Source organism: Tympanuchus pallidicinctus, unplaced genomic scaffold, assembly GCF_026119805.1.
Source record: "Tympanuchus pallidicinctus isolate F22 unplaced genomic scaffold, pur_lepc_1.0 scaffold2, whole genome shotgun sequence".
In the NCBI taxonomy this organism is placed as follows: domain Eukaryota; kingdom Metazoa; phylum Chordata; class Aves; order Galliformes; family Phasianidae; genus Tympanuchus; species Tympanuchus pallidicinctus.
Window position 1 is genome coordinate 54,978,653 of NW_026294721.1, and position 19,025 is coordinate 54,997,677.

Consider the following 19,025-nt stretch of genomic DNA (forward strand, 5'->3'; position numbering starts at 1 on the left):
AAGAAGCCAGATGCACCTTGTGCATAAAAATCAGGTAAGGAAAGCTGCTGTTTGTTTGTAAGATTATTAATTCATTTAAGCTAATCAGATGCTGAAAGGTTTAAGGTTTTTCTCTCACTGAACAGCTTGAAAGCCTAACTGAGTTGTTTTTGAGGGCTTGACAAATCCATTTATCTGCGGAAAGAAAAATGGCCCTTGCCAGCAGATTTCTGTAAATTTGATTGTAATTCAGCGTCACAGTAACTAATACCTGAACAAAGGGTGAGACTTGGGAGCCAGGAAGGTTTGTGAGAAGAGGAGGAAGAGAAGGCTAGAGGCAAAAATCAAAATCTCAACCAAACAGATCACAAAGGGGGAAAAAAAACCTTCAAATAAATAATCTAAAATTTGCTGCAATCATTTGGACCAAGCTCGTGTTTCTACTGGCAGCCACCTCCGCTTCTTTGAAGGACTTGCTGGCATAGTGAATAATGTTACTAGCTATGGCACAGCTAGCTAGGGGGAAAGCTTAAAACTGGTGACACACTGACAAAATTTTGGCCACTGCCCCAGTAAATGTTACAAGCATGTGTTTTGAAATGTGCAAAATTGAAATCTTGCTTCTGTAGCTAAAAATTATGTAAGCTCAAAGTGAAATTTTATCCAGGTGCAGCTTAACCATTTTTGTTACTTTTTGCCAGTGCAATAAAAAAATCCCTCAAAACTGCACAGCTGTTCCTCACACCCACCAGAACTCAGGTTTTTTGTCATCTTCCAAAAGCACTGATTTTGATACCCAGCTGGAGATCTGTAAGCTGTTTTAAAGTGAAGCTGTCTTACTGGTGAAAATAAACAAAAATTAGACACGTACAATTCTTGGCCATGCTGAATACACAGCAGCAATAGTGCTGCTGACTTAAGGAAGCCAGAGTTTCATACTGTTTCTCTTGAACAACAAGTCAGTTAACTTCAGAACTGACTGCCTGGGAAAATACTGACCACAGAAATTGATTAGGAACATTATCATGCTTGATTTTAGATGCAATTTCGTGCTTGCAGTTTTGATTTGTAGCAAAGAGGAAGATGGGGGGTAAACTGGTAAAGTTTTGCTCAACTTTTCTTCCAGCTTTTACTTCCTGAACAGTCTGAGAAGTATGTTTGTTGTACAGTTATGTACATTTGTGAGGTGGTTTATTTGTAGGACCACTGGTGAACAGGAAAGAAAAATGCAACGCTATCTGGAGAGTCTTTTTCTGTATGTCCCAGGACATGTAAACCTCTTGATTCACTAAGTAGTTTGAGTTTTTTATTAAGAAAGAGGAAAATAAGAGATTTTAGTGTCTGATCTGTATGCAATTATGTAGAGTTGTTGTCCATTTTCAGCTTAAAGCGTTGCACATACAGAAGTTACAGGGAGGCAGAGTCATTTACAATGATTGTCAGAGCATTAATATAATTGTGCCTCAGCAACCTAGCTGATAACGTTGCTGTTGAGATGAAGACTCTTTTGGATCTGGAGAGTGTGCTGACCAAATAGAAGGTAAGTCTGGTGCAAGCAAGGTGATGGATGTTGTAAGGCAGCAATGAGATCCTCCCCCCTCCTTCCCATTGCTGGGTGTAACACCAGAAACAACCTGCAGCGGTAGCAGTTGGATCTAGGCACGAAAAAGCAGACCTTTCACTCCAAATACCTGCTTGTAGAGAACAGAAGCCTGATGGGATTTGTAAGTTTTCCTTTCCGTAATCCATCCAAGCATTCCTCTGCGTGGGCAGCAAAAGCTGGAGGGAGCATGGCTATGGAGCTATTGCTGGTATTTGTACTTAGGAGTCCTAGACACTACATAGGTCAGTCTGTATACGTCTGTACATGCACGTCTCCCTCTGTGAATGTCACTACTTATTCCAGGATAGCCTGAGAGGTTGCTGGTGCTGGTGAGGATCATTTAAAAGGTGCCGTTTAAAAGACGGGGTGGTTTACTTTACTTCATTTATCTGGTTGGTTTGATGTTTCTGTTATTAGCTTATTGAGTGTGTTTCATTAATGAGCTCCCCTCTTTTGTAGTTTGTGACCGGTCCTGTGAAACGTGCAGTGCAGCCCAGCCCAGTTGTTTAACCTGTGCTTCAGATAAAGTGTTACACAACGGGAAGTGCTTTTCTGAGTGCCCAGGTGGATATTTCCCAGGCAGCAATGGAAAATGCAGGGGTAAGAGGCATATTTGCATGACCTTTCTCAAGACTCTCAAGGAACTCTTCACATGTCTTCTGTTCCTCAAATGTTTGTCTTTGGGGAGGAAATTTTAAGATCGCAGAATTGAGCATGGGGAATATTGTTTATTGTTTTCTTTGGGGGTTTTCTTATGATAGATTGTTTTAAATAACCTCTGCCTTGTGAAACATACTAAGACAAACTGAGATAAATGTTTGCAATGCAGTATGAGTAGGAGTTATTACTGTGTTACTGGTTATTAGTAGTGCTCTTCTGCTCTCATTAGTTCACACAGCTGAATATCCTCCCAACTGTCAGTTTTCACAGTTGGCTGGAGGATGCTGTAGTCAGCAACACAATTTGCAAGGAGGGAAAACAGAATATTTCAGTTCCGTGTGCTTGTTTCTTTTATCAGCTTGTCATGATTCGTGCTCCACATGTGAGGGACCTCTGGCCACTCACTGTACCTCCTGTTCCCTTCCTCTGGCTTTGCACCAGGGCCAGTGCCTGCAGAGCTGTGGAGTGGGCTTTTATCAGGATCACAACATTTGCAGGGGTAAGCTCTGTAATTTGAGTAAATTCCTTACCTGCTGAGAGTTGATGTATTTGTATTGGCTTTTGTTGGCTGTGCTCAGAGCATTCAACTGTGACGCTGATTCTTACTGCTGGTCAAGAAATGAGTCATTTCCATGTTTGCCTACTGATTGTTTTCCATTTTGAGAAAAATCAAATGTTCCCAAATACGTTGTAGTTTTACACCTTCAAGATTCACTGATCTTGGGGATGTTTCTTTTCTCCATGCTCTTGAAATAAGCACACATTGCTATCAATTCCAAGATTTTCTTGAGACAATTGAAGAGGTGAATAAAATACACATAATATATTTTGCAACAGTGGAAAACCTGAAAATTCAGGAGATGTATTTCTGCTTCCTTTAAGCCCATCGTACTGTTATTTCTAGCTGTCTTAATGGTGAGATTATGTTCATCTTTCCAGCTCCAGAAATTAAAGGAACATTATAATACTGTGCCACTAGCAATCAAGGTTGTTGGTTTTTTTTTTCTTCCAACTGTTTGTCAACTTTATTGAAGGGAAGAGCTGTTCTTTTAAAAGTATGACAGCAAAGTATTTCCCTGTTTAATCACAGATGATACGGCACTCCGTCTGTTTATGGAATAAATTCCTTAGCACGTGAGTTGCTGCAAGACATGGCTGCTTGGTTAGCTCTTTGATTGTCAGACTGTTCACCACAGTGCAAAACTGGAAAGAGGACCACAGGGCTTGAACCAGTTTTTTTCTCAGTTTTTGTTTACAAGATGCCTGACTTTGCATGGGTATTGGGCCTTGTCCATCTCTGTGAGACATCTCTCCTCAGAGCTGTGTCTCTGACTGCTCTCTTTACACATGCACAGGTTGCCACCCATCCTGCCATACCTGCGTTGGCCCAGAGGCCTCTCATTGCCTGCAGTGCTGGGCACCAGAGGATGTGCTGCAGCCCCATCAACCTGTGGAAGGAGCTGTGCATGGCTTTTGCCTGTCACACTGCCAGGCTCACTTCTACCTGGATGTCACAGGAGTCTGCAGACGTGAGTTGAGGATGGAAACTGTTCTTTGAGGCTTTAAGCACTGTGCTGAATTTTATGTTTCTGGTCACTTCGTACTATGTTTGCTTCTAGTATGCTTTGAGTTCCTCTGTAACACTTTTGGAGGAAAATACACTCTGCATGTAATTTGCATGTAAAGGATTTGGTTGTTGCTGGGTTGTTTTTTTTTTGTTAATGATTTGATTCTGGTCTGGTCACCTTAGCGTAGCTTTCTTTTCTTTCAATTTGAGTGTAAGATTTTTACCATTGATTATTTTTAAGCAGGATCAGTCGTTAAGCCTTGTTCAGAAAAGACTGAGCTTTTGTCCACTTTTAGCCCTGTAGCTGGTCAAACAATCCCTCAGCAGTCTTTTCTTTTGTGAAAGCTCTTCTGATGCGTGCCCCGCAGCACTTGTCCTAGCACTGCTCCTGAAATGCCAAGTAGGAAGCATTTCCATGAAGGCTGCAGTTTAGAAGAGAGGCTAAGATGTGTTCACTAGCGTATGTGCATGCCTTCCCACTGCTGTGAGATTCCACTGCAGAATATTGTCTGAGTGTATCAGCTAGTCATTCAGGCTCTGTATAGTCCAACTGTGGCAGCCATATGGAACGTCAGTACAACAAACTCATTGCCGTATCTTGAAAATAGTGCACATGGATTCAGGATGATTCTGAATGAGACAGAATCTCTCACAGTAACACAGACCACCAGAAGGCAAAGGAGAAAGAAGTTAATGGGAGGAAATGATTTCCCTATGTGAAGATAGCCATCAAGGAGACAGTGAATCTACAGCATTTGAATGATGGAATAGCAATAAAAACATCAGCAATAGCACAACTGATGGCTTTTTCTTCCTGGTCAATATTTTTTGGAAGTGGAAGTGGATCCAACATAAATTCTTTTTAAATTGTGTTTTATCAAATTGACAGGAGTTTGTGGGTTTTTTTGGAGGGGGGAGAGAGGTGGTTTTTTGTTGTGGTTGGTTTTTGTTTTTTGGGGTTTTGTTTTTTTTGTGGGGTTTTTTTTTTTTTTTTTTTTTTTTTGCCGTAGTAGCTCTTTCAAAAGGAAGAAATGTAATTTCTGTATGGAATGGTTCTGTCTTTTATCAGTGACCTACACAAGCTACTAAGTTTCAGTACTTTGGACTGGCTCCTGAAGGCATTAATGCAGAACCTCCCAATTCATGCAGTGGCTGTCTCTTGGCAGGGAATGGGCTTTTTTGTCTGAATCCAGCTTATGGTATAGAAACTAAGTAAATAAATCCATATACCGTTGCCTCAAGTGGGTGAACAGACCTGCACAGACAGGACTGAGCAGAGTTCGGTGACAGCACTGAATTATGTCACTGAGCAAGAATGTCAGCACAACCTCACTTTATTAGCTCTTCTGTATTAGTAAAGGGATTAGAGTGGTAATTTGATTTATTGCAGAAGGATGTGAATATTCACCATTTCAGACTTAGAGCTACCCATCTAAATTCTCATACAAATTTTACAGATCTCTCCTTTTGAAAATGCAAACCCACAGCAGACGTTACATGTCTGCCTACACTGCATAGACAGCCTACACTGTCTATGCAGGAAAAAAAGAAGTGCATTCATATGTAGGTTATAATGTTGGTTTTGCATTTTTTACCTCTGTACTTGTGAATTTCTAACCAATCTACAGAAATATTTCTGTCCACCTGTCCAGCAGGTTTCCCTGCTGAAACTAAGAAATTTCTCTCTGATTTGGTTCGAGTCCATTGAGACAGAGATAGTCCTAAAGACACAGCATTTGTGATAACTCTGACAGGCAGCTAACAGTAGTTAAATAAATCATTTACATTCTTTTATTCTCTCCAACCCTGTGTTTGTCTTATCTCCTTAGAAGGCAGGAAGTTTTCTGTCGTGTTTAACACGCAGTTGAATCTGTGTTCTTGAGCCACTACTCTTAAAATGAGTAGGTTTTTTTAGATAATCAGTTTGCATTTTTATTTCATCAGATTTTTTACTTTAAACTGACTTTTTTTAGAATCAGTACCAGTAAAGGCTAAAATGGAAAAGTCTTGACATTGTAACTGCACTCTCATCCTTCTTGCTGAATCCTTTTAATGGATATTCACTTTGCTAGCTGTAAAGTCAGGCAGCCAACCCAACTCTGACTGCTCCAGAATGACTGATGATAACTGTCCAGTGGTGCTGGATGGAAAATCCTTCCTGGGGTAACTGTAGGGTGATAGCGAAAGATGATTTTGGACTCTGAGTCTGCAAGAACCAGAGCTCTTAGAGGGAGGAGAATGATATTATGTTGTCGTGCGTGAGCTTTCCATTTTGGAGATGAACTGCATGGGTGCAAAGCAATTAAATATGCAGATATCTGTGGTTGCTCCTATCTTCCAGAAACGTGCTGTACAGTCTTCCTGCATTCTTGCCCTTTCTACCTTTCATAAAACAGAGAATCCTGAGAAGGAAACACCTTCCTATTCTCTTTGGGAACAAAGCAATTTTGCTGTACTCAAGGACAGTAGCAACAGAGAGAGAGCTAAATTGATTTTTCGCTTCTGTCTTTTTGTTTTTTTGCTTCCCTGCAGAGTGCCACTCCTCCTGTGCAGGCTGCATAGGGAACACTTCCCAGGACTGTACAGCCTGTCTGGCTTCACACCTCCTGCTCGAGGGCAGATGCCTCTCCAGGTGTCCAGAAGGGTTGTTCAGCCAGCAAGATCACTGCTCCTGTAAGTGCGTAGTGCAGGCACCTGCAGCTTATACTGCTGAATTGCATTGGGTGCACATTCTGTAATGCATTTCTGAATGTAATTAGAGATGCTGTCAGATTTATATGAGGCTATTTAAGTATTTTCAGGGGAGAATAGATTGGTCCAATTTTGGGAAATGGAATTTCTTCCGAACGGAAGGGAAGCGTACAGATTGAATCATAAATTATAATCAGTTTTACTCCCATGGACAGCTCTCCTGAAAATATTTTGCTTTTCTTTTCACTAGGCTTGGATGAAGTTCTTAGCCAGCACTGTTGTAGAAAAGGTCTTACTGGCCAGCTCTGAAACGTGGTCTACTTTTCTTTGGCTAGATAAGCACGTTGAATTAGCTTCAGCTTCATTTTTAATCCACTGCTTGTTATAAGGCAGGGTTTAAAAAGAAGGAATTCTGCAAATACGGGAGAAAAGCCATTACCTCTATGGATGTGCTTGACCAGTAGCAAGTACAGTGTTATTTGTGTCTTAGCATTGCCCGCTGGTCAGCAAGTGGCCTTCTCATTCAGGTTGTTTGATCTCATTTCAACAGATAGCTCTGACTTCTGACCTTCCAAGTGACTGCAATAATTACATCTTCTATGCTGCTTGCAGAAAACTGTGGCCTTTGGGGTGCGCCATTCATTATTAGCTTTTCTGTACAGTGGATGGGGAAATGCAGGCATTTGAAATCTGATTAGTGTCCTCAGGGTCATTTGAAAGCTGTCTGTTGTTTTGCAATACATTCATTGAGTAAGGCTTCCCTGCATCTGTTTTGGCAGTAAGATAAATTTGCTGAAGTTGTATTTGATTCTGCCCTTGGAGGCCTCAAGTTTAGGGAAGGGAACTGCTTCTATAGTTCATGGCTGTGTTTATTCAATTTGTTTGTCTGAGGAAAAACAGTCTGACAAGTAAATGTATTCATTTCTTGTAAATGTATTTATTGTTATAAACGTTCATCAATTTTGAGGCTGTGCTTTGCCATCTTAGAGCTGAGGTGACTGCTGTATTATGTGAGTCTGGATCCCATTTTATGTAAATGTCTTAGAAACAAAACTTCAGTGTCAGGGAAGTGATATCTTTATGTTGCCAGCTTGTATCTCTGGCAATTTTTGAACAGTGAAGCTCAGTTAATAGAGGTTTGTCTAAAAAGAATTAATTTTCTAAACGCTCAATTCACAGGCGTTATCTCTGAGAAGCTGAGAAGGCAATGGGACTTGGTGCATTAGGTCTTAAACAGTGGCGCTGTATGCTATGGCAGCTGTGAAAAGCTCATCTTCTGTGTGGGGAGTGAGCAATTGTGTGTAGCCTGGGGGAATCCTGAGGTGGGAGACTTTGAAGTTGTTTGCTTTTATTCATGGAAAAGTTTCTAAAGTAACTTCTAAGATATTTTTACAGATCATTAGCTGTAGTATTTCTGTCTCCCTCAGATCTAGTGTGGAAATCATGGAAATACGGCATCTGGCAGTAAAGATGGAAAGATACAAAAACAGTCTGAATGAAATACTTTTGAGCAATCTTAACCGCTTATTTTGCAATGCTTTTGTTTAGCTTTTGGGAGACAGAGTAACTAACGAGCTGGCACAGCTTTCACATTTTATTGGTTTCACTTTGGGAGGGTTTGTGCAGAAATAATTTCCTCATTTCCCTACTTGTGAATACCAACTCATGCCAGTATAATGTTTGTACAGTCCCACTCTCTCTTATATGTATGCTAGAGGGGGAAGAATAAAAGGGGACAATCTATTGGTATGATGTGTACTTCTATACCTTGACTAACACAGAGAATAAATGTGTTTTGTTTTTTTTTTATTCAGTTTTCAACTCCTTGTTTTCATCTCATTTAGTCAAAGTGTGGTTATAAGAGCCTTCCATACCATGACTCGCCAGTCACTGATGCTTTGAGTGTTGTTTTATGTCCATGTTTTGTAGGAGTAGATGATTATTGTAGAGACTATTTTCCTGGGGAGGGAAGAATATAAGATAGACTATACCAACAGCATTTCAACAATTATGATTTGCTTACCCAGCCTGCCATCCATCATGCAAGACATGCCATGGCCCTTCTGATTTGGAGTGCTTAACCTGCCATCCCCACGCAACTCTGGCTGCTGGAAGGTGCAGGACTAGCTGCAAGGAAGAGCAGTATCTCAACTTGGTGGGATATTGTGTGGGTAAGTAAGAGGAGATGGCCTTGGGTCATACATAGGGATGGTTTTTCTGTAGTATTTGCCAGCTACTCAGGCACACACCAGGAAGAAATCAAAATACCTGTTGTGGGTGAAATATCACGTAGATACCATTAGGAAACTCCCCAGTGTAGATAGTACACAGCAAAGCCTCTGGCCATTCCTGCTGTACACGTCTTTTGTGAGCTGCATGAAATTAATTGCAAATTGTGTAAAGCTGGTGGAAGGGAGGGGGAGTCAGGTGTTCTTCTGCCAGCCTTGCTGCTGGTTTGAAGATTGAGATCACATGTACAGACTGGTATATACCTGGCAATCAATAGAGCATTCATATGGTTAATAATAACTTAATGAATATGTTTTTAAGAGTAGGATGGGCTGCAGCTGCATTTACTAGGCCAAGTATGTAACTGCATCTTGTTGCAATCTGGTTTTTACACTGGGCTTGTCATTGCATTCCCTGTCCTTCCAGTCTGTGAGAGCACCCTGTGCTTATTAAAGGCATCTTGCTTGCTTTTCTCCTTCCCTGAATTCTCTCTGCAGCAGGGTGGCACTGGCTTTGCCTGAGATGGAGCTGCCTCAGGTAATTGTAACACCTGGTAATGCTAGGTGGCAGTTACCAAGGCTGGGGTCTCTTCTCAGAGATGTGGGTCCCTGATGGGCCCAGAGCAAGGAGGCTGCTTAGGTCCTGCACAGAGCTTCACTGAAGTGAGCTAAGGAAACATTTGTGATTCAGAGAAGCAATTTCTGGGGGCTCTAAAGAAAAATTGGCACAGCTAGGATTGCTGTGTGCATTTTTGAGAGATAATAGGATTTATGCACAGGGGTTATACACTGTGGGTGCTTGATGCCTGCACTTAAGCCTATCATCAAAAGCCACTGATTGCATTTACTTGTTTAAAAAGAAAAATCACTTTTAATCCATCATACAGATGCATATAAACATATCCTGGGAAGAGCTCCAGCAATTTCTGAGCTTTATCAAGCCATTTTTTTCTTTACCAATAAAAGATTCAGTATTTGAGTCTTATGCTAGGTTGAACAGTTCCATATGAGATACAGAATCCTAAGAAAAGGGAAAAATGCAATAAATGTGGTAAATGTATCCACTGAGAGGCTATCATTCTCAATTTAATCTAGATGGTTCCCTTTCATAGGGACTTACTTTTGCTTACACTATGTGTTCTTGAGTTTTGTTCTTTTTTTTTTTTTTTTTTAATGAAATGCTTACTTTCCTCTCTGAAGATTATTTTATTTTCACTTTCCTTGTAAACAACAGTTATTATTCAGTCTAAGAAGGGAGGCAGAACAGAATATCTGAGGAGGGGAAAATATCCCCTGAAATTCCTAGATAAACAGAAAGTGAGAGTGGGGAGTCAAGATGTTTCAAGTAGTCCAGTAATTATACGATGAAAGTAATTCAGCAAGTAATTCAGAAAGTAATTTCAGTGTGATGAGCTATTTCTGCCTGTAAAATTTCGGGAGCTGTAATGATGCTCACTAATGTCCTGTAACATCATAGCTGTATGCACTTTATATCTTCCACCTTTTTTTCCCGTTACTTTGCATTATGTTTCCTGTGAAAAAGGCTGCTGGAAACATGATCTTATAGCTGTAAGTTTTATTTATTAAAAAAAAATGTATATACTATTTATCATAAACCAGGATTCTATCTCAGGAATGTTTGCTGCTGGATGCGTGCTATGTGCTTTAATTATTCTTTTTATGTGACTGTTTCCTGTAAGTTTGTAGAAATGCCACAAAGCAATAAGCATGCTCCCAAGTGAATAGGTAAACACCACAATGCCTGGCAATTATGAGGAGAAGAAATTGCAAACCGTGTGGTCATGCAAGCAATGTGGAGGGCATGGTTTGACCTCCAGGCTCGTTACTCTGACAGCAATGAATCACCTGCAGATAACCTTGCTTGGCTTTCTGGGCTCCAACTGAACTGCAATCCGATGATGCATCCGTTCCTTGCAAACTAACAAGCTTTGTTCTGGTGATGCAGCCTCTCCTTACAAAGTGGCAGAGTTTATTTTCAAGTATGAAACCCTGAATGGGATTCACTGGAGAGCTGTCTTCTCAAGCTAGAAATGTGTTTTCAAGGCTTGATTCATAGCGCCTGGTATCACTGAGTGTCAATGTTTGGATCTACAACCCCAAAACAGGAAAGGATTTGCAGCTCCAACATAGTAGGAACATCAGGAGACACTGTTCCTTTTATGAGCTCTGATTGTGCTCTAACTCTGTAACTCGTGTGCTTGTCCTGTCTTTAAGAGGGCAGTATGTATTCTCACTTGGTCTTTGTATCATATGGACTCTTCACATCCGTGGGATCTTGCAGGTAGATGGAGTGATGTTTCTTTATCTAACTGAAGTCTTAAAAATCCTTGGAGGACAGTCATTTATTGCCATACAGAATAAATAATAAATAAAATTGTGCTTTGGTCTTGGATCTGCAGTTCTAGGTGTGTTGATTTTTGTGCCAAATTTATGTCTGATGATTATGAAAAGGATGTGTGTCGCCAATTCTGCTACGAGCACAAAAGTCCACATCCAGCTTGTTCAATTTCACTCACTCTCTTAATTCAGCACTGATCGAACTGCTAAGTTTGCCCTTGCAAGTTATTAATTACTGTTCAAAGAGCAGCTGTCCTGTAAAACCAAGCATTAAAACCCCTGACACTTCAATGATATGTAATATGCATCAGAATCTAACAAAGCTTTTTCCTTTGCTTCCCAAAGTAGTATTTAATTTATTTATTTTTCCAATTATCTTCCCATTTGTGTCTAATTTCTGACCCTCCAGGCAGAACTGTTTTCTGACTTACAGGGACTGCTATGCAATGCAGCTGCCTGTCATACTTTATGGAGACATGCAGGAAAAATATTTCATAGGGTGGAAAAAACCAACTGTCACTTCAAGTCATTGCCTGTGAATTAATGTCATTATTGTACATATTACCTGAATGAGGATTGGAACGTTTGCCTTGTTAATAGAAAAAGAATCTTATTTATAACATTTAACCAAATAAGCATTTCAAATGTTAGCAAAAGAAAGTCGAAATGGCCATGAGTTTCAATGGATTGATGTCTTTCCAACTTGTCCCTGAGCACATTGAATTTCTGTCAGTTTTCTTTAGAATGCTGAATTCATAAACATTATTTCTTATCTAAAATGTATGTACAGGAACACATTTGTGGCTTTAGCAGTTCTCTGCTGACTTTCAAGTCTTCTCTATACTTAGTTTTTCTCTTTTGTTTCTCTTCCTCTTTCAGCTGCTTATCCAATTTAGCTTCTGGATGTTGTTGCAAGCATCAGTTTAAAAAATAGCACCGTTTCTAAAACTCCTGTCTGGCTTAGGAAAACCAGCATTAGCTTTTGTACTTCGGATAGGTCATCTGCTTGTCTTGGGGCTTCATCACTGATCTTTTCCTGACTTGGTGTGAGAGTAGTTAGAAAAAATAATCTTCCTTGCAAGGAAACTCTGAGTCACTGTGTTCGGCTGCTTGGGCCTTTGCTTTATTATGTTGTGTGCAGTTGTGAAAAATGTTCAAAAATAAACCAGAAGAGCTTATGCAGGAGGATGCCTACAACAAGCCTTTCTGCCTTGCTCTTAAAATTCTGGAAGGAACATAGAACAAGAAATACACTCAGCTCCTTGTAAAATTAATGAGCTATTGCCCTACTCTTAGAGAGCCATTGATACATTACAAAGAGCTGGAGCTGGAGTTTTTCACAGGACCCGGCACTTGGCCTTGCTGAACCTCATCCCATTCAGGTCAGCCCTGTGATCCAGCTTATCTAAATTCCTCTGAAGGGCCTCCCTACCCTCAGGCAGATCGACACCACCTCCCAACTTGGTGTTGTCTGCAAACTTACTGAGGGTACTCTCAATCCCCTCATCTAGGTCAGCAATAAAGGTATTAAACAAGAAGGGGAATGAGAAAGGGAAACTCTTTTTAGACTGCGAGCAAGGTGGTAACGTGCTGCTCTGAAGAGTGCAGTTTGGGTTCTGAAAGAAATCTCATGGAATTGGGCAGTCACACCAGACTGACTTGCAATAAAAGCCTCTTGAATCCCAGACCACTGGAGCAGTAACTTGCCTGCTGGCTGAGCTGGATTGAGTCTGGACAGGAAGCAGGCAGAAGCAGGATACAGATACCAGTGTGAGTTGTTATTGAGAAGCATAAAGAAAACACTCTGCTTCTTTTCATCCTCATGTCAGAGGGAGCCTGCTGTGAAAAATTTAAATAATCTTTTCCAAAACAAAGTACTTCAGTTCTTCCTTTACTCTGTCACTAGTTCCCCAATGTCCCTCAAATTCACCACGAGCATCTGGAGGTTTTCTTTTTTTTTTGATATTGTGAGTTCTTTGATCCGCAGATTTACAAAGAAGGAAGAGAGTGATGAGGCTGATTTCTTATAAAGCAGTAGCTGATCTCTTTCAACACATTAGGAGCAAACAGAGGAGACTGTACTGCAGCAGTGCAGCAGTACCTGGTTTCGTAGATACATAGATGTTTAAGCAATAGTTTGGGAGAGCCTGGTTATTTATAGAAGATAGTAGTTCTTTGGGCACCCTGGCTTTTCCCTGTCCCATTTTTATTTTCTACTTGTGGAACCTGTTGACAGTACACAGGAGTCCCTTGTTCAGGGTCACTGAAAAACAGTTGGAAGGTTCAGTTACTTACTGTCTCTTGCCAGAATTTTCTCTATGATAGAGACCAGTAGTTCCAGAAAGAGATTAAACTTGAGAGGTATTATTTTGAGCTTGGAAACTGAACTTGGAAGCATGAGAAACTATTTGAATTTGTTAATTTATTAAATATGAGTGCATAAAACTTTTCCCCCTACCTTCAGCTCTATACATACAATCACATCACATACTCAGGGACCTGTGGATGATATTAGGCACTGTATTCTATGGCAAGCTGTTTGCTGTCCCTTCTTACTTCATTGGGGCTGCAAATAAGATGGCAGGTCTCTCTAGTGATGGCAGGGCAGGTTTGAGACCTTGACTTGCTTTGACGGTAAAGGTGTAAATGCTCTTTAGGCTGATGCACTGGTTATATTAAGCTCTTCTGTAGAGAGTTAGGAGTCTGCAATACAGTAACCCCTTTAAGCAGGTTTGGGGGTCTGTCACTGAGTTTAAGGGTGTCCTCACGTACTGCTTTGTTCTTCTTACCGCTGTCCTGACAGTGATGGATTGAGAACTCAGAGGGTCACTGTCTTAAGCGTACTCTTTCATTTTGCTCACCTTTATCTCCTGTCTGGCTGTTAATTTCCCATCTGAAAGGTTGGGAGTGTGGACAGACAGTAGGCAGATTAGACATCCTGAGTAATGTCAAGAGGTGAAGGAGGCAGCTGCTTTAAGAGCCTTGAATCCTGTGTGCAGTCTGGATTGTACTGATTTCTGAGCTGCATCTGTGCTTTTCCATCACTGTTTGGTGAGGATCATGCATGTAATATATAGAAGAAATTAGATTGGGTTTAGACAACATTTGCAATTATACTCTTGCAGGTATGGATGCAGAATTCCCCCAGACTCCTATGTGAACCTGTCTTCAGCTTGTAAATTTAGATTGCCTGACAATCTGTAGTAATGCTGTCATAACAGACAAAAGACAGAAAGTTGAACCTTTGGTAGAAATCTGACAAGAGGCCAGGTACTGGAATCAAACCTCATAATTACATTTCTTTCAAGACAGTCGTCATTTCCTTTATAATTTTCTGAATTACCATAATGAGGATTAATTTGGCCTCCAGGTTGCCTTACACTGCCCCATTGTGCATACAAAAGGTTTGTTATAAAATCTTTCGACGTGCCTAGGTTCAGGGAAAGGTCAGGAGACATGAGTTTGTGTGCTGCTGGGAAAAAGAAGAAAAAGTAAAAGGTTTAGAGGCTCTCTCATGTGAACTCTAAATGCTGTTGTTGGCTTTGAGGTCTGCTTTGGCCTCTTCAGGGTATGGATGTCTCATTTGTGTGGGAAAATGTGATCAGGATGAACTAACCATTGGAGAAGATTGTACAGCTGTACAGGTTGTGCTCTTTGTTCTTCAAAAGGGGGTGTTTGTTAAAGGTGAATCAGTTGGTAGAAGCACCTAAAATCAGAGAAGGACTTGGGAGAAACAAAGGCCTTAGAACTGACTTTGGTACTCAGTTTTCTCATGCTCACTTAAGGGCAGATAGAATGGAGTGTGCTTCAGTAGGACAGGAGAGATGCAAAGAATGTTTGCTGAGGAGGAATGAAGACATCATGATGCTCAGGAAGAGCACAGGATGAATGTGGTAGTTTCTGATCCCCTCTCTTGCAAACACCTGGGAGTGCATGTTTAAAAGGAGAGCAATCAGAAATTGCCACATTCAAGCAGCAGTCCTCTCATCTTGCCCTCATCCCCATCATGTGCTCTTCCTGAGCATTGCAGTGTTTTCGCTTTGGGGAAACACATTGCTGAGAGCTTGAGGAATAGACTGGGGACATTAGGGAGTGCAGTGCTCAACATCTTGCCCTTGGGTACCAATTAAGAGGTAAGAGGGTCTGAAAATTTTGTCTTCCTTTCGTAATGCCTTGAGTTCTTGGCAGTGTTCCCCAATAGCAGCTCTGTTTTGTCCACTTGTGATGACAGTATCCGTTCTCTCCTGCTTCCTTTAGACTGCCATCCTTTGTGCCATCAGTGTGTGGCCAACCTGTGGGACACTGGCAGCCTCTGTCTCAAGTGCCAGAACGCCCGTCACTTGCTCCTCGGGGATCACTGCGTTCCTGAGTGTCCCGTGGGATACTACACAGAGAGCGGCGCCTGCAAACGTGAGTAGTCCCTGTAGAAACCTCAAGTAGCAGCAAGATGGCAGAGATCCTTGAGACATATTGTTTAATCCACAGTGCTCCACTGTCTTGAGCTAGTGGGACTATAATGAGTGGCAGGTAGGGCTATATTTGTGAGGAGGAGGTGAGGGGCAGATTTTCAGTCTCTGTGGGAAATCCTACCTCTCAAAGGCGGTGGCACAGGGAATAGAATGACAATACACGATGTTCTGTTTAGAGATGGCTACTCTGAGGTCCATTCTGTAAGTGAGCTACTTAAATATAATCAGGGATAATTTCAAACAGAGATGTTCCATGTGACTGTTAACCAGGTCTCCAGTTTGTGTAGTACCTGCACTGTTACAGGATGCAGACACTGAAAATGCTTTTTGGGTGTGTTCCACGAAGTACCATGCAAATTCTGCTCAGAAAATAGAACTCTTGCTCATAGGAACTTCTCAGGAAGTCTGCTACCTAAAGTGGAGTATCATCCCCTTCCACATTTATAATCTTTCAGTTTTTGTCTTGCTACAGTAATGGCCCAAAAGTCTCTAGCAAGTTCTAATGCAAAAAGCCATTTAACTTTGCAGGTGGGCTGGTATGTTAGATTCAGCTTTTCATCTGTACAGGGGAAGGAGCATCAAAATGTTTTGTTATCCAGCCTTCTGTTTCTCTGTTTCTTTACTTATCTGAGTATCTCCTTCAGTTTTCATGTTGTTCCACACTGTGTCTGAGCTGCTTTACAGTTCCTGAACTCTTAGAACTAAGTAGGCTGCATTTGTTATGTGGCCAATGGAGACATGTTAAAGCATCCTACACAAAGCAAAGAGTACTGCAGTTTATTTTAAGAGAAGAAAATTAAAACAAGAAATTCTGCGCATTAGAATTAAGATGTAGGTGCCAAAACTGCACCTTTTACTGGAAGTAACATTTTCTAATCCAGCCTGACTGCTCATGATTAATGTTTTGAAGCTACTCTCAAGCACACTGGGAGCTGTCTATTTACTTGGTTTTTGACAAATGAAATCTCAGAGACTTATGAAATATATTCAGTGTCATTTAATAGAAAAGACCCCTGAGAGATATATTTTACCTTCCTAGAAATTTAAGCCTAGGGATAATATTTCTTCCTTTTGCTATAAAGGTTTCATTTAAAAGAAGTTTTACATTATTCAGACTGTGTCAAAGCTTATATTACAGTTTGTGCTGGCATTTAAGATCTCCATCATAATGTAATGCAGTCATTTCTCTGATTCCTTTGCCTGCTCTTGCTTGTGATCAGTTTGGCCTGATAGATGTAATGATGACATCAATCTTTAGGTAAAGGTGTATCAAGAAATAAAATAGAATAATAATTTTGTGTGTTTGTATCCCCTTTCAAGAAATTGGTAGGATCTATTGGCCTCTGCTGTGGTTTTTTAAATCTCTAAGCCAAACTAAGAAGCAGAAAGAGAATAAAGAGAACAGGGAAGATAAACAAGAGATGTGGCATAAAAATATCTCTTAAAAATGCAGGGAAAAAGAATGGTTGTAATGTACTTCGTTACTTCAGACAGACAGTGGATTTGCTGGCTGTAAAGCAGAAGGGCCATGTAAAACTGGGTCTGGTCAATACAGCAAGAGGTGGAAGTTTGATGTGAGCAGTTGCGTTGATGCAAAGATAACTGGTTCTAGACTCATGTGCAAAATGATGGCATCTTTGCTCTAATCTTGTAATGTATGCAAATGCCATCTCAGTGTTGAGCAATATTGCAAAATCAAACTGTTAGGAGCTACTATGAAAGGAAAGCAAAAGAGCTCGTTCTACTGCTGGCTATAGATGCTGCATGCTGTGAGCAGTTCTGCCCATCTCAAAGTGAAGGGGAGGAAAGCTGGAAGGGGGGCAACAATGTCTTTTGTACAGTGAACAACCAAGTAGACATAAGTTCTTCAACTTAGAAAATAGGAGACTATTTTCTTAGTCTTTTCTTTATAGTAGGAAGTTCTGTATTAACATGCAGAAGATCTTCTGGATGGTAAGGGTGACAGAGCACTGGAACAGGATGCCCAGAGAGTTTCTGATCTTTTGAAGTCCCTTCCAACCCCTACAGTTCTGTGAAATGGGCTGTTATCTCTCTTTTAGTGTTGGCTCTTGAAATAGATTGTAGCTGGTGCAATTCCTATTGAAGGGATAGTTATAAATCTTCAGGGATGCATAGAGCTGTTAGAAAAGCACTTAGTGGTTCTGTCAGGGGGGATTCTAAAAAAAGTACTTTGGGCTCAGGAGTGTCTGACGTGAAAATAGTTGAGAGGTAGCATGAGAAGGGGTACTGACACTTGTTTTCCCTATCCTTGCTGTTTTCTGATAGATGCTTCTTGGCCAGGTCTTGTAGAGTTCTTCTTAAGGGGAAGATTGAAGTAAAAAGGAATGGGTAAAAAGAGAAATGAGAGGGCTTAACTGAATCTATTTAAGTCATGTTTCACAAGATAGAATGCTTGTGGTTCTGCACCTGAGCACCAGTAAGAGCTTAGACTTGGATAGGGACTTTTGGGACTGAATCTCTGAGAGTACAGCTGCTAAATACTTCAGAATTGCCTTGAAGATCTGTTTTGGCTTGAACAGAAACATTTGCTCTTGCTGTCCCTGCAGGATGTCATCCCTCATGTAAAACCTGCAGAGGTAGGGGTCCTCTTTCCTGCTCCTCCTGCAACACCAGCCTGGTTCTGTCCCACACCAAAATGTGCGTTACAGTCTGTTCTCCAGGATACTACAAGGATGAGAGCCAGACCTGCAAACGTGAGTGTCTCCCTCCAAGCCATCTGTGCTTTCCACAGTGTTTTCACTGACATCTTTTCTTGCTTCTTCATTTACTGTTCCTATTGCCAGGAGAAGGAAGGTTTCAAGTGCCTAAAAATGTGATCTGAGTTGACAGAAGTGATTAGCTGCCTTAGAAACAGAGCCTGCAGCATGGTTTGAATTTGAACTGTTGCAGTTTTGTTATTGGCTTCAAAAACAGGAGGATTTGGGGTCCCATGGGAAGAATCTGCACTAGAGTTTGCATTGGTTTTCTTGTTAAATTGTCTAGGTGGTACGTAGAGAAGGAGCCAAACATGCAGGTAGATTGTGTGCTTTGTGAAAACTTGACAAATTTAGAAGACTTTTATCAATTCTTACTTAGACTGCTCTCACTCCTCACTGCCATGTCTGCTGTGGAAGCTGTATTACAACCTGAGCATTTGTGCCACATTTTTCCCACGTGTGAATCCTCATGTAGAGCTATGGTATTTTCACCTTCTGATTATTTGATACAATTGATCTGGCATTAAATCTAGTAATATGCCATTCTACTTTTGCTATCCCTTGTGAATCTCTCAGGGCCTCTCTTTCCTTATATTATTCTATGTTTACTTTGACCTTGACATCAATTGAGTTATTCCTCACAATTATTGGACCTGATGTTTCAAAATGCCAAAATTATGGCCCAGAGACATTAAAAAAATGTATATTTTAAAACCCTCACTTGAATCGACCCATTATAATATGCATAACTAA

The 19,025-nt window shown here is 40.8% G+C and overlaps 1 protein-coding gene across 2 annotated transcripts in view; it reads left to right on the forward strand.

Moving 5' to 3' along the window:
- Window positions 1-19,025, forward strand: part of FRAS1 (Fraser extracellular matrix complex subunit 1) — a 163,599-nt gene that overhangs the window by 81,667 nt on the left and 62,907 nt on the right. For both annotated transcript variants that reach the window (XM_052681999.1, XM_052682000.1), the window contains exons 15-21: window positions 2,042-2,182; window positions 2,601-2,741; window positions 3,598-3,771; window positions 6,342-6,482; window positions 8,528-8,671; window positions 15,344-15,496; window positions 18,123-18,269. In XM_052681999.1, coding sequence (XP_052537959.1) covers window positions 2,042-2,182; window positions 2,601-2,741; window positions 3,598-3,771; window positions 6,342-6,482; window positions 8,528-8,671; window positions 15,344-15,496; window positions 18,123-18,269 — 1,041 coding nt within the window. The remainder of the gene's footprint in view (window positions 1-2,041; window positions 2,183-2,600; window positions 2,742-3,597; window positions 3,772-6,341; window positions 6,483-8,527; window positions 8,672-15,343; window positions 15,497-18,122; window positions 18,270-19,025) is intronic.